We start from the raw sequence: 13,820 nt of genomic DNA on the forward strand, positions 1-13,820 counted from the left end.
AGCCGCTCCACGGTATGTGGGATCTTCCCGGACCGGGGCACGAGCCCATGTCCCCTGCGTCGGCAGGTGGACTCTCAACCACTGCGCCACCAGGGAAGCCCTCTCATTCTTGATATTAGTAATTTGTCTTCTCTTGTTTTTTCTGATCACTCTAATTAGAGGTTTATTAATTGATCTCAAAAGAAGTTTTTTGATTTTCTGTTTTATTGATTTCTGCTCTGATATTTATTACTTCCTTCTACTTACTTGAAGTTTTATCTCCTTTCTCTAGTCTCCTAAGGTGAAACCTGAGGTCATTGATATGAGACCCAGGTATAGAATTCTATTCTGATGTTTAAATGTCAGTACTTTAAAGATTTTGCTACACCATCTCATTTATGTTGTTTTCCATGGGAAATCTGCTCTTATCCTTATCTTCGTTCCTCTGTAAATAAGTGTCTTTTTTTTTTTTTCTTTTTTACTTTCTCTGGCTGCTCTTAAGATTTTCTGCTGATCAGTTGTTTTGGTGTGCCTTGATCCCTTGATTATGACGTACCTTTTTGTAGCTTTCTTCCTATTTCTTATGATTGTGTTTATTGGGCTAGTTAGGTTTATAGTTTTTGTCAGATTTGGAAATTTTGACATTATTTCTGCAGATATTTTTCTGTCCCCCCCATTTCCTTTTCAGGAACTCCATTTAAACTTTCGTTAAGCTCACTCATGTATTGTTGATATTTTTATTTCTTTTTTTTATTTTAGATATTTGCTATTCATGTGTTTTCAAGTTCGCTAATCCTTTCTTTTGCAAAGTCAAAACTGCCCTTAATCCCATTCAGGTGTTTTTTAGCTTATACATAAATTCATCTAGTTTTCATCTATAGTAGTATCATTTGGGTCTTTTTAAAAATATATATTATTTTTTATTTTTTAAAATTTATTTATTTTATTGATTTATTTTTGGCTGTGTTTGGGTCTTTGTTGCTGCGCGTCGGCTTTCTCTAGTTGCGGAGAGTGGAGGCTACTCTTCATTGTGGTGTGTGGGCTTCTCATTGCAGTGGCTTCTCTTGTTGTGGAGCACGGGCTCTAGGCACATGGGCTTCAGTAGTTGTGGCATGTGGGCTCAGAGTTTGTGGCTTGTGGGCTCTAGAGTGCAGGCTCAGCAGTTGTGGCTCACGGGCTTAGTTGCTCCGCGGCATGTGGATCTTCCCAGGCCAGGGCTCAAACCTGTGTCCCCTGCATTGGCAGGCGGATTCTTAACCACTGCGCCACCAGGGAAACCCCTCTTATTTGCTTTTATGTAACTTTTTGAACGTATGGTATATGTTTATTATAACTGTGTTGATGTCCTTGTTTGCTAATTTTTATGTCAGTTCTGGGTCAGTTTTTCTTATTTTGTTTTTTTGTTTTGTTTTATTTGTCTTTATAGATAATGTTACAACATTTCAAACTTTATTCAAACACACCAGTGGTGGCAAAGAGCACAAACAAGTGACAGGCACGATTGCTAACGCCAGGATCAAAGGCCAGGAAGGAGCTCGGGAGAGCCTGTTGGTCCCTGCCTTCCCCACACCTTGCTGTCACTTTCGGGTTTTTTTTTTTTTTTACTGACATATAGTTGCTTTACACTGCTGTGTCAATTTCTGCTGTACAGCAAAGTGAATCAGCCATATGTATATATATGACCCTTCTTGTTTGTATTTCCTGCCCATTTCGGTCACCACAGAGCACTGAGTAGAGTTCCCTGTGCTATACAGTAGGTCCTCATTAGTTATCTATTTTATACATAATAGTATATATATGTCAATCCCAATCTCCCAATTCATCCCCCGCACCTTTTCCCCCTTGGTGTCCGTACGTTTGTTCTCTACATCTGTGTCTCTATTTCTGCTTTGCAAGTAAGATCATCTATACCATTTTTCTAGATTTCACATATATGTGTTGATATACGATATTTGTTTTTCTCTTTCTGACTTACTTTACTCCGAATGACAGTCTCTGGGTTTTTCCACGTCTCTGCAACAGTTCTGGATCAATTTTGATTGATTGTTTCATCATGTCATCATGTGTGGCAATTTCTTGCTTTTTTAGATTCCTGGTAATTTTTGACTGGATTCTAGACATTGTAAGTTTTACTTTGTTGAGTGCTGGATATTTTTGTATAGATGGTTCCCAACTTATGGTGGTCTGACTTACAATTTTTTTATTTTATGATTTTACAATGGTGCAAAAGCAATATACATGTAGTAGAAACTGTACTTTGAATTTTGACCTTTTCTTTGGCCGGCCATATCCGGTACCATACTCTCATGTGATGCTGGGCAGTGGCAGCAAGCCATAGCTCCTATGCAGCCACACAATCACAAGGATAAATAACTGATACTTAGAACCTTTTTGTTTTTCACTTTTAGCATAACAGTCAATAAATTATATGAGATATTCAGCACTTTATTATAAAATAAGTCTTGTGTTAGATGATCTTGCCCAACTTTAGGCTAATGTAAGTGTTCTGAGCTCATTTAAGATAGGCTAGGCTAAGCTATGATGTTTGGAAGTTAGGTGTATTAAATGCATTTTTGTCTTACGGTATTTTCAACTTATGATTTGTGATGGATTTATCAGGATGTAACCCCAATGTAAATTGAGGAAGGCTAGGCTAAGCTATGATGTTTGGAAGTTAGGTGTATTAAATGCATTTTTGTCTTATGGTATTTTCAACTTATGATTTGTGATGGATTTATCAGGATGTAACCCCAATGTAAATTGAGGAAGATCTATATTCTTATAAATATTCTTGAGCTTGCTTCTGGGATGAGGTTATGTTACTTGGAAACAGTTTGTTCCTTTCAGGTCTTTTAATTTTTTTAAAAATTTATTATTATTATTTTTTTTAGATGCAAGGTTGGAGCAGTGCTCAGGCTAGGGCTAATTATTTCCTACTACTGAAATGAGACCCTTCTTTGCCTTCTACTCAGTGCCCCTACGAATCCTGAGTTCTCACAGTCTGATTGGTGGGAACAGGCACTATTCTCAGCCCCGTGTAGGTTCCCAGTACTGTTCTCTATAATCCTTTCCTGTGGTTCTTTCCATAACCTCAGGCAGTTTCTTCATACACATGTACTGATCAGTACCAAGCTGAGGACTTAAGGGAGACACTCTGCAGATCTCCAGAGTTTTCTCTCTGTGCAGCTCTCTCCTCTCTGGTCCTCTCTTCTGGGAATTCTGTCTGCCTCAGTCTCCCTGGATTCTTAGCTTTATTCCCCTCAAATCAAGGGCTGTTCTGGGCCTGGACATTCTCTCAAGGCTTTAAGCTGGAGCTTTTGTAGAGTTTACCTCACTTGTTTTCAGATATTCACAGATCACTTACCTTTATTCCCTGATGGTCCAGTTTGTTGAAAACTGATATTTCGTATATTTTCTATAGTTATTTCAAGTAGGAGAGTAAATTTAGTCCCTCTTACTCCATCTTACCCAACGTGTAATTCTCCTGGATGGCTACTTTAGATTAGATGGTTAAAGAGGTTTTCCAAGGAGATGTCCTTTAGGTTGAGATTTGAATGACAAGAGGGAAGGAGCTATATTAATATCTTAGAACAGAATACTGTGGTGTTAAGAAGTTAGTCTAAAGCAAGAATAAAGCTTTACCGGTTCAAGAAACCACATAGAGTCAACTATCTGAATCAAGGGCAGGAGTGTTATACTGTGCTCTTCAAGAGGTACACAGGGACCTCTGGTGAAGAGTTTGGATTTAAACCTAAACATTATGGGAAACTGTGGGAGAGTTTAAAGCAGGGAGTGGCATGGTCTGGTTTACATTTTAATGCCATCATTCTGTCTGCTTTAAGGATAATGGATTGTAGGGGGTGCAAGAGTAGAGAGGCTTGTTAGGAGGTCATTACATTAATCTAGAGCTCTGCTGTCTGATACTGTAGCCACTAACCACAGATGGCTACTTAACATAAATTAAATTTAAATAAATTCAGTTCCTCAGTTGCAAAGTGTTTAATAGCCACATCTGGTCAGTGGCAGCATAGATTATAGAACATTTTCATCATCATAGAAAATTCTATTGGATAGCACAGGTCTAGAGAGGGATAATTTTAAGCTTGGAGTAATATGGAGCTGTAGAGTTGGAATAGACTGGATAGATTTAGAAAATGTTTTGGAGTTAACTTGCTTGCTGATATAATGAATCAGGAATAACTCCAAGGTGTTTAGGTAGTGCTACTAGATGGATGAGGCCAGTTAGGGAAGGAACAGTATGGTTGGAGGGATGAGAATCAGGAGTTGTGTTTTTGCCATGTTATATCTGGGATGCTTCTTATCTATGTGGCTAAATCTAGAATGCAGATTTGAGAGTTTGTATTCAAGGGAAAAAGGCATAACTAGATAGACAGATTTGGGACTGTATTGGTCTGCTAGGGCTGCCATAACAAAATACCAAGACTGGGTAGCTTAAACAACATTTATTTCTCCCAGTCCTGGAAGCTGGAAGTCCAACATCAAGGTATTAGCAGGTTTGGTTTCACCCAGGGCCCCTGTCCTTGGCTTGTAGACAGCTGCCTTCTCTCTGTACTCACATGGCCTTTCCTCTGTGTGTGCCCTCAGTGTCTCTTCCTCTTACAAGGACACCAGTCCTATTAGATAAGGCCCCCACTCTTATAACCTCACTTAACCTTAATTACCTCTTTAGAGGTCCTTTTCTCCAAATTGTCACATTGTCGGGTTAGGACTTCAGCTTAAGAATTTTGGGACACCATTTGGGACACAATTCCATCCCTAACAGGGACTGATCTGCATATAGATATTATCTAAAGCTATAAGAGCTAAGGAAATGCGTGTGTGGGGTATCGGAGAGCCTCAGATGAGGCCTAGGCACAGCAGTGGGCACAGGTCCAGCAAGGGAGGTGGAGCCAGTAAGGGGAACTGGAAAGAAGCAGCCATTGAGGCAAAGGGCGAAGAGGGAGAATCTGGGGCCCTGGAACACACAGAAGTGTTTTCACTTGGGCAGAGTGCTCCTGAGGTTCAGCAGCAAGTAGGAATGGATATTGAGGAACAGAAAGACGACCAGAGTGGCTGGAGTATAGTGAGTGAGTAGTAAGAGATGTAATTGAAAAAGTGGTCAGGGGCCTTGAAGACTGATAAAGGTGTTAGTTTTTTTTTTTAATTAATTAATTAATTAATTTATTTTTTTCGGTATGCGGGCCTCTCACTGTTGTGGCCTCTCCTGTTGCGGAGCACAGGCTCCGGACGCGCAGGCTCAGCGGCCATGGCTCACGGGCCCAGCCGCTCTGCGGCATGTGGGATCTTCCTGGACCGGGGCACGAACCCGCGTCCCCTGCATCGGCAGGCGGACTCTCAACCAATGCACCACCAGGGGAGCCCCCTAGGAACTTTTTGACAAGTAGAACTGGGAAGAATTTGAATGCTTCTATTTTTATCTGAATGAATTGAAGCAATTTTCAAATAGATAGGTGGATTATAAACCTAGAGGGTCACAATTGTTTAAGGAGCTCTTAAACACCAAAAAGTAGTGTACTGGCAAGTATTTGCATATATGCTATTTTTAGTTGTTGCCAGTAGAGAGAATAAGGGAATTTAAAAAATACTCATGGTTAAGAAAAGAGTAAGTGCAAGTGATTTAATTAGGTATAAACTTGTTCATTTAGTAGGACTAATGGTTATCACATCACTTTAAGTATCTTGAATATTAGATAATTGTTTGGACATTGATTAAATGGTAATAATAATTTATCACATAATAGCCTTAGATTACATATATTTTTTCCTGTGCTTATCATTTGGAAAGAAAATAATGTTTCAGTCTTTACCTACATTGGAGACTCTTAAAAAGTAGTAGTAGAGATGAGTAATTTAAGTAATATTTATCAAGTAGTTATATCCAGAACATTGTGCCGTCATATCCTTTATTGAGTTCTATAGAAATGAAACATGAAAAATTTGAAAAGTACCCCAATTAAGTTAGCACGATTTATAGCAAGTCTTTTGTGACATTGATTGCATTGTATAGAACGTTGTAGTACTGTGGTATAGTAATAATATTTTTACTGTAGATTCAGACTCCAGAGAAAAATGGCTCTTTGATCTCAAGTAAAGAGAGCTGAATTTATCTTTTTCATTTGAATCATTGTCTCTTTTTGTTTTTAATTACAGGGCTATTCCCTGATGTGGGTGGAGGTTATTTCTTGCCACGTCTTCAAGGAAAACTTGGGTGCTTCCTTGCATTAACAGGATTCAGGCTGAAAGGAAGAGATGTGTATGCAGCAGGAATTGCTACACACTTTGTAGATTCTGAAAAGGTAATTACTTGAGTGGATGATTGCATTTTGTGTTGTTTGGAATAGCTCATGGGGAGGCAGTATGAGTGGTTGAGATTACAGGCTTTGGTCTACATGGGTCTGAACCCTACATGTACCCTTAAAGCTGTGTGACCCTGGGTAAGCTCTCCAATCCTCATTTCCTCATATGCAAAATGGAAATAATTATATCTGGATCCAGGGCTGTTTTGCCTGGTACCTTCAGTGAATATTTTTTAATGAATAATTATAGTCTGTGTAAAAAAAAAAGTAATATTTTAAGAAAGTCTAATATATAAAAATCTGAATTTATGTATAAAAAGATAGGCTTTTATAAAGATATTTTTGAAAGATTCTTTTGTTTGTTAGTTTCCCTAGTGCATTTAAAAGTTTGTAAAATATGGTCTTAAAAACTCTTCTGAAGGATATCTGTTGTAAGGGACACATATTACTTACCTTGGTCTTAAAACATTTTTCTTAAACAGCACGGTCAGTTTTCTTAGCCCAGGATAGCACAGTGGCAAAGGATGTGCAGATGGACAGCCTGGTTTTAAATCTTAGCTTGAATTTATCCTCTTTAGCCCCAGTTTTCTCATCTCCACGTTGAGGACGGCAGTTTTATCATAGCAGTTGAAAGTCATTGTGTTAAATGTAACAGAAGGCCCAGTTCAAGGTGGTTTTGCCTTAGAACTCCCAGCAAGAGATTTGGGATTTTTCTGCTTCAGCTGGCTTAGCTCAGTCTTATTGGACTGGCTTGTGCCTGAACCACATGGGTGGGTGGAATACACTGGCTAATCTATCCTAGCTAATGTGCTCCATCCCTGGAACTGTGGGGTAAAGTCAGTTTCCCAGGAAACCCATGGATTTCTGATAGGGGTGTTATGGGATAGGGGAAGGAGGTAGGGGTGTTATGGGATAGGGGAAGGAATGCTATTAAAATGTATGAAGTATACAAAGTTGAAAGTTGTCCCCCTTAACACTGTTACGAGGGCCTTCCATCACATTTGCCTGAATTTTCAGATATTTCTCTTTTTTAGATCTTTATGGGCATCCTTGGTCACATTGAGTAGGTGGCTGTCTCATTCTTCCCTTGAGCTGTAACAGGAAGCAAACATGGGTACTCCATTATTTGCCCTTGATTATAGTGGAATTTGGTTAAGGATGGGGGAGAGAGCTGATCCACAGCCCTTTCCTCTCTTAGTCAGATTGCCCAGTAATACATGCAGTGCATAGCCTACCATTTACAGGGCCTGTAGTGCATAACAGAAATGAATAATACACATTGGGAATGGGGCTAGAGGTGGGTACAAAAGATAAAAAACCATCTGTATCATCTGACAGAGTAAAGTATGGAAAGTGTACAAACAGAATACAAAGAAAGGATTCAATGCATTGAATCCATTGAAGGAAGAGCTTACTTATAAGAAAGGACTGGAAGTTTTCTCATAGAGGTTGCAGTTCAGCTGGGCCTTAAGATAAGTATTGTCAGGAGAAGTTTTTCTGGATAGAGGAGACTTTAATGAGCAAGCCCCATAGGGGTAGGAAAGCATTAGCTGTGTTTTAGAAACAGTAAAAAGTCCAGTTGGCTGAGTGTAGGAAGAGGTATATGAGGGATATAGGGGGAAAGCTGTTGGAGGACAGAGGGAACGAAAAGTACCCACCGAACTGAGAAGGTATCTTGAGACCAAAAAATGAGGCAGGCGGCTCCATATAATCAGTGGATCAGTCTGTTAGAGGGTCACTTATGCTCAGGGTGGCATTGGGTGGACAGTGATCTGGCAGCATTCGCAACTGCACTCTGCACTGCTGAGGGGCCACTGGGATAGTTTTATAGTTGACCTTCGGGTATGGGGATATGTGCTTGGAAACAGGACATGCATTCCTAAATTGGGATTTATGAATGGGTAACTCGTCTCTCGGGCACTGGGAATACATACGTCAGTGAGAGTCTTCATCATTGTTTGGGGACTAACAGAGCATGGAGGCCACTTGGCCCTAATGAATATTAAACAATGTCTATTAACTATTGATACAAAGCCCTTGATGACAGAGAAGTGATTTACCACACAGTACAGTCCTGGGAAGGGTTAGTGGAAGGACAGGAGGAACTGTATGGGCCCAAGATGGTGTCAGTTATGTTAATAGCCATACAAGAGTTACATGTGGCTATATTATAGACCTGTGCATTGACTATAGTAGCCATTAGTCACATGTGGCAATTTTCGTTAAAATTAATTAAAATAAAATTTATAATTGGGATCTTTAGTTGCAACACTACATTTCAAGTGCTCAATAGCTAGAGGGAAACAAAGATGAATGTCTCTATTTCTCCTCTTCAGTTTCTTTTGTATTTATCCATTCCTTGCAAGGCAGCATTTACTTTATGGGAATGTGTGTGCCTTCAACTTCAGTGAAAATTGCCTTCATTGATTCAGCTGAAGGGAGAGCATCATAATTTTAAGACAAGGATTTTTAAAAAGAGTATAAGATTTCTAAAGAAAAAAAATTCTGTGTTGCTGTGGTGTTTTAAATGTTTTCCTTTTTCCCCCCCTGTAGTTGGGCATGTTAGAAGAAGATTTGTTAGCCCTGAAATCTCCTTCGAAAGAAAATATTGCAGATGTCTTAGAAACTTACCATGCAAAGGTAATCTTGTCAGTATTCTAACCTCAGATTTTAATTCATGGGGAAGGGGAAGTGACTGAAAAATTAGCAGTTGGTGAATATTACAGTTTGTGGATATAAATAAATGTACTGGGATTTATTTACTTTAAAGCTTGTTGGGAGTATCAGTGCTTCACAATCATTAGGATGGCCATCTGAGAAGATGACTTCTTTACATGCAACTACACAGCTTGTTTTCTCATTGCTGGTGAATTTCAGTGCATAGCCTTGTGATTGGCCCTTGCAAGGGCTTTTTACAACACACTGTGACATTTGTGTAATGGAGGTTCAGTGTTGATGCTATTTGTGGAGCTGCTAAAGTGAAACTCTGGTCTATATCGAAATATAATAACATACAATGCAGTGTTTTCTTTTAATTCCTTTTGTTGTCTAACTTAAATTCTCTTTTAAGAGCCAAGAATCTATAAAAATGCTACATGACTTCTAGTTAAACATGTTAGATGCCATATATGCTTCCTCCTGAAACCCCACTAAAATTGTAGTAAAGGAATAAGAAAGGCAGGAATCCACAAGGAGAAATAGAACAGAAAAGGAGACAGTGGCAGGCATGAGATGTCAGGATTTTGGAAGCTTGAAAGTGGAATGATGAGGGCAACTACTTTAGACCTGAGAACACCGAACTCAGTGGGGGAAGCCAATAAGAAATAAGCCAGTTCTTTCTGTAGACTCTTTGTAGGGTACCAGCTCCCTTTGACAGGCCTCGCTGGCTAAGGGCAGGGATAGGTGAGGTGCTCTACTGAAAAGAGGCAGAACATATTAAATGGGAAGAATTTTGGCCTCTTTTCCTAGTTGGTTTCCAGAACTCTTACATACCATCTATCTAAGTTTGGGCAGCCATAACAAAAATACCGTAGACTTGGTGGCTTAAACAGCAGAAATTTCTCACAGTTCTGGAGGCTGGAAGGTCCAAGATCAAGGTGCCAGCCTATTAGGTTCCTGGTGAGGAACCTCTTCCTGTTTTGCAGATGAATGCCTTCCTGCTGTGTCCTCACATAGCAGAGAGAGAAAGTGAGCTCTCTCAGGTCTCTGCTTATAAGGGTGCTAATCCCATCCTGAGGGCTCCACCCTTTTGACTTAATTACCTCCCAGAGGCCTCACCCCCAGATACTATCACATTGGGATTAAGATTTCAACATGAATTTTGTGGGGGCACAAACATTTAGTCAGCACCATCCTACTCCCAAGCAGTTCATTAGAAGCAAAAGAAAACCTGTAGCTATTGACATTCGAGCACCCCTCTATGAAAAAAACATCCGGGCCTGATCATCTCATAATGCATCAGACAATTGATAGTCCCATAACTGCAATTGACATTACACACAAAGCCTCCTAATTTTAGTGCTTCACATAGAATAACAAGGATTGCCAGGCATTAAAAACCGGAGATTGGCTAAAATAAAAAATGTACTTGAAGGAAGTAGGCAGTGCAAGGAGAAGAAGGAACCCTAACAATTATAGGTTTGGTTTTTTTTTTTATCTTCAGATAAGAGGAAAATATTTCATCTGTGAAATAAGAACAGATGTTACGAAGAGAAATAGTTAAAGAATAAAAAGAAATTTAAAATGTGACAGCGAAATGGGGGAAAACCTCACAACAGCTTAGATTAAAATTGATGGATGAGGAAGACTCTAAGAGGATAATAAGGTGGAAAATGGAGAGAAAAGAAAACTTGGTATTATTCCAGGAGGTCCAAACCTGTTAGGAGTTTGTAACAGAGGAGAGGAAATATTTAGAGAAATGGTAACCTCCCCCTGACAAAATTACCCAGAACAGAAGAACGTGAGTACAGATTCATAGGCCCTGAATAGTTAGTGTATGAATATGAATACAGAGCATGTGAGCATTTCATCAGATTTTGTCAAAGCATCTGACAGTCTCTTACGTTGTCAAATTGGGTAAACGTGGGATGGATTATAGCGTGTCGGGGGTTGAAGCGCCTTCCCAAGGAGTTCTGTTAAATGTTTGGGTATTAGGCTGTAAGTGAAGCCGTCTTGGCCTTCTCTTAGTCAGTGTTTTCCTCAGTGATTTGGATGAGAATGTTGATGGTGTTTTGATCAGACTGATTTGAAACTAAGAAACTAAGTTAAATTAGGTAAACATGTTTGTGAAAAAAAAAAACCAAGTTCAGAGTGATCTGTTTAATAGTAAAAATGTGAAATTTGATAGATGTGTTGGGAAACCCTCCATGTGTTTTCCTTTCCTTCTCACTACTACCACATTCACAACACTCCTGACTCCAGACGTTGTTGGTTTTCCACACATCAGGCAGTTCTCCACGACACAAGCTGGGTGTCTTGTGATTCCTTTCAATGCTGACACTGTCTACCTGAGGTTTTCATCAGATCTCACCACAACTTAACAGGCCCAGTCCCACAAGTTGGACCCTGCTTTACACACCAGTCACAAATCCCAGGTTGTCACCTGTACTTCTCACTGACTGGCAATAAATTGGGGTTCTCATGACCCCCTCCTTGGGTTTGATAATTTGCTAGAATGACTCACAGATCTCAGGGAAACACTTAACATTTATTGGTTTATTATGAAGGATACGAATGCACAGCTTGATGAAGAGATACATAGGGTGGGGTCCAGAGGGGCCTCAAGCCCAGGAGCTTCTGTCCCTATGAAGTTGGGGTGAGCCACTCACTCTCCCTGCATGTTCATTAACCTAGAAACTCTCCAAACCTCATCCTTCGGAGTTTTTATGACAGCTTCATTATGTAGGCACGATTGATTCAATCATTGACATTGGTGATCGAACTCAATCTCCAGCCCTTTCCGCCTCACTGGAGGTGGAGATGGGGGAGGTGTGGGATTAGATAGTGGAGTATGGCACTGCAACTTCCCTTGGTTGGTTCCCCTGGCAACCAGCCCCCATCCTTAGGGCTTTCCTATAGTCACCTCAGTAACAAACAAAGGTGTGATTGAAAGGGGCTTGTTGTGAATAACAAAAGACAGCCATTTCACCTTTATTTCAGGAACCGAAGACCAAAGACCATATATTGTAACAAAAGGTGATCTACTTAGGGATTTTCATGGGTTTTTGGGAGCTGTGAGCCTGGAACAAAAGGCCAAATATATGGACGGAGACCAAATACATATTTTTTATTTTAAATCACAGTATCACAATAGAGATAATTGTATTTCAGTCCAGGGTACCAAATTCATAAGTACAGGATGGGAGAAATGTAGCTTACAATGGCACCAGTTTTAAAAAAGTTTTAACTGCCCAGTGTCAATCACAGCATAATAGGATTGCCCCCAAACTAACCTAGAGTTAGGCCTGTTATTAAAAGCATTGTATCCAAAACAAGGGTATGCGGAACCTTGTTGTACTTTGCTATGATTCAGCCACGTCTGCAGCTAAGGTACATGTACCACACTTTAAGAATGACCTTGATAAACTGGAATTTGTACATAAGAAGGACCTGGATTGTGAGGGGACTCAAAACTGCACTGTGTGAGAAAAGATTAACTCAAGGGGGATTAACTAGAACTATAAACACGAGAGGGCTGATTTTTGGTTCAAAAAAAATTTTTTTTTTAATCCTAATTATAGTTGTTCAAGCACTTATGAGTTCTTTTCTGAGGTAGTGTTTTTTTTCCCCTGGAGGTCAGTGCTGTGGGGATATCGGGGATATAAACCTGTGTTTAGACTCATTGCTATCATGGAAAGAAGAAATCGCTTACACATTGTAGTGTTTTTTTTCCCCTGGAGATCAGTGCTGCGGGGATATCGGGGATGTGGTAGGGATTTCTATATCAGACAGAAATTGGGGCAGGCTGACTTCTTAGGTCCCTTGAAATCCTTAAATTCATTGACACACTTTAATGATGACATAATAATATATAATGGCATACAAATAAAAATACAAGAACATTTTTTGCTGTTGATAGTTTTAAGAGCTATTCTGGAATAATACATAGTGTCTGAATTTTGAACATATGGTAGTAGTTATTTATGAGACTGGATGTAATTTGAGTGAAAGTTGCAATCTGCCACAAAATATATCATTAAATATGGTGAAAATTTTAAGAATTTTTAAGATTTGAGTTGCATCAAATTAATTAAAGGTTTTTATTTTCAAACAGTCCAAGATTGATCAAGACAAGTCTTTTATACTTGAGGAACACATGGACAAAATAAACAGGTACTAAAAGAGAGGTGTCAATTATATCTGTTCCTTTGGAAAGACTATATTAAATTGAATTTACTACTGACGCTGTAATTGTGCTGTGTTTGAGAATGCACCAAATTCTGAGATCAGATAATGCAGTGTTTTTTTTAGTTACCTTTGAAAGTAGCTTCCTGCCCACTCCTTCAGGGGGAAATAAACTCATTAAATTTAAGTAATCTATCATGCTGATTCATTTTAGTGCAAAACATTTCTTTAATGGGGAAGAGAGTGTAGAAAATAACAATTGAACTAACTTATCTTTTATCATTGTAAAGTCATCTTCTCTGAAGGTCTTATCAAGCTGATCAGCAAAAGGTTTTGTGCAATGATTTGAGAGACTGACAGACTGACTTAAACACAAGAGGAGAAAAACTGTTGGAAAATAAGGCAACTATCATTACGTTTTAGAAGCATCAGTTTTTGACAGTTAAGACATCATTTACTTATGTATGATAGATGCAAGAAAGCAGAAGAGAAAATGTAGGCTTTATTTCCCATTAGTGAAGGTAGACTGCAAACACCCAGAGAAACAATGTTCTATTTCATCATCCTGTAATATAGGTTGGAAATGTTTTCATTCTTGAAATAGGGTTTAGGGGAAGCCTGTGTTTAGACTCATTGCTATCATGGAAAGAAGAAATCACTTACACATTGTTGAAATCTTAT

The 13,820-nt window shown here is 39.2% G+C and overlaps 1 protein-coding gene across 6 annotated transcripts in view; it reads left to right on the forward strand.

Moving 5' to 3' along the window:
* HIBCH (3-hydroxyisobutyryl-CoA hydrolase) overlaps positions 1-13,820 on the forward strand; it is an 87,945-nt gene that overhangs the window by 52,249 nt on the left and 21,876 nt on the right. For all 6 annotated transcript variants that reach the window (XM_019931519.3, XM_073807489.1, XM_073807488.1 and 3 more), the window contains 3 exons: positions 6,151-6,296; positions 8,850-8,936; positions 13,069-13,127. In XM_019931519.3, the coding sequence (XP_019787078.1) occupies positions 6,151-6,296; positions 8,850-8,936; positions 13,069-13,127 (292 nt within the window). The remainder of the gene's footprint in view (positions 1-6,150; positions 6,297-8,849; positions 8,937-13,068; positions 13,128-13,820) is intronic.

The sequence above is a fragment of the Tursiops truncatus genome, chromosome 7 (assembly GCF_011762595.2).
Source record: "Tursiops truncatus isolate mTurTru1 chromosome 7, mTurTru1.mat.Y, whole genome shotgun sequence".
In the NCBI taxonomy this organism is placed as follows: Eukaryota; Metazoa; Chordata; class Mammalia; order Artiodactyla; family Delphinidae; genus Tursiops; species Tursiops truncatus.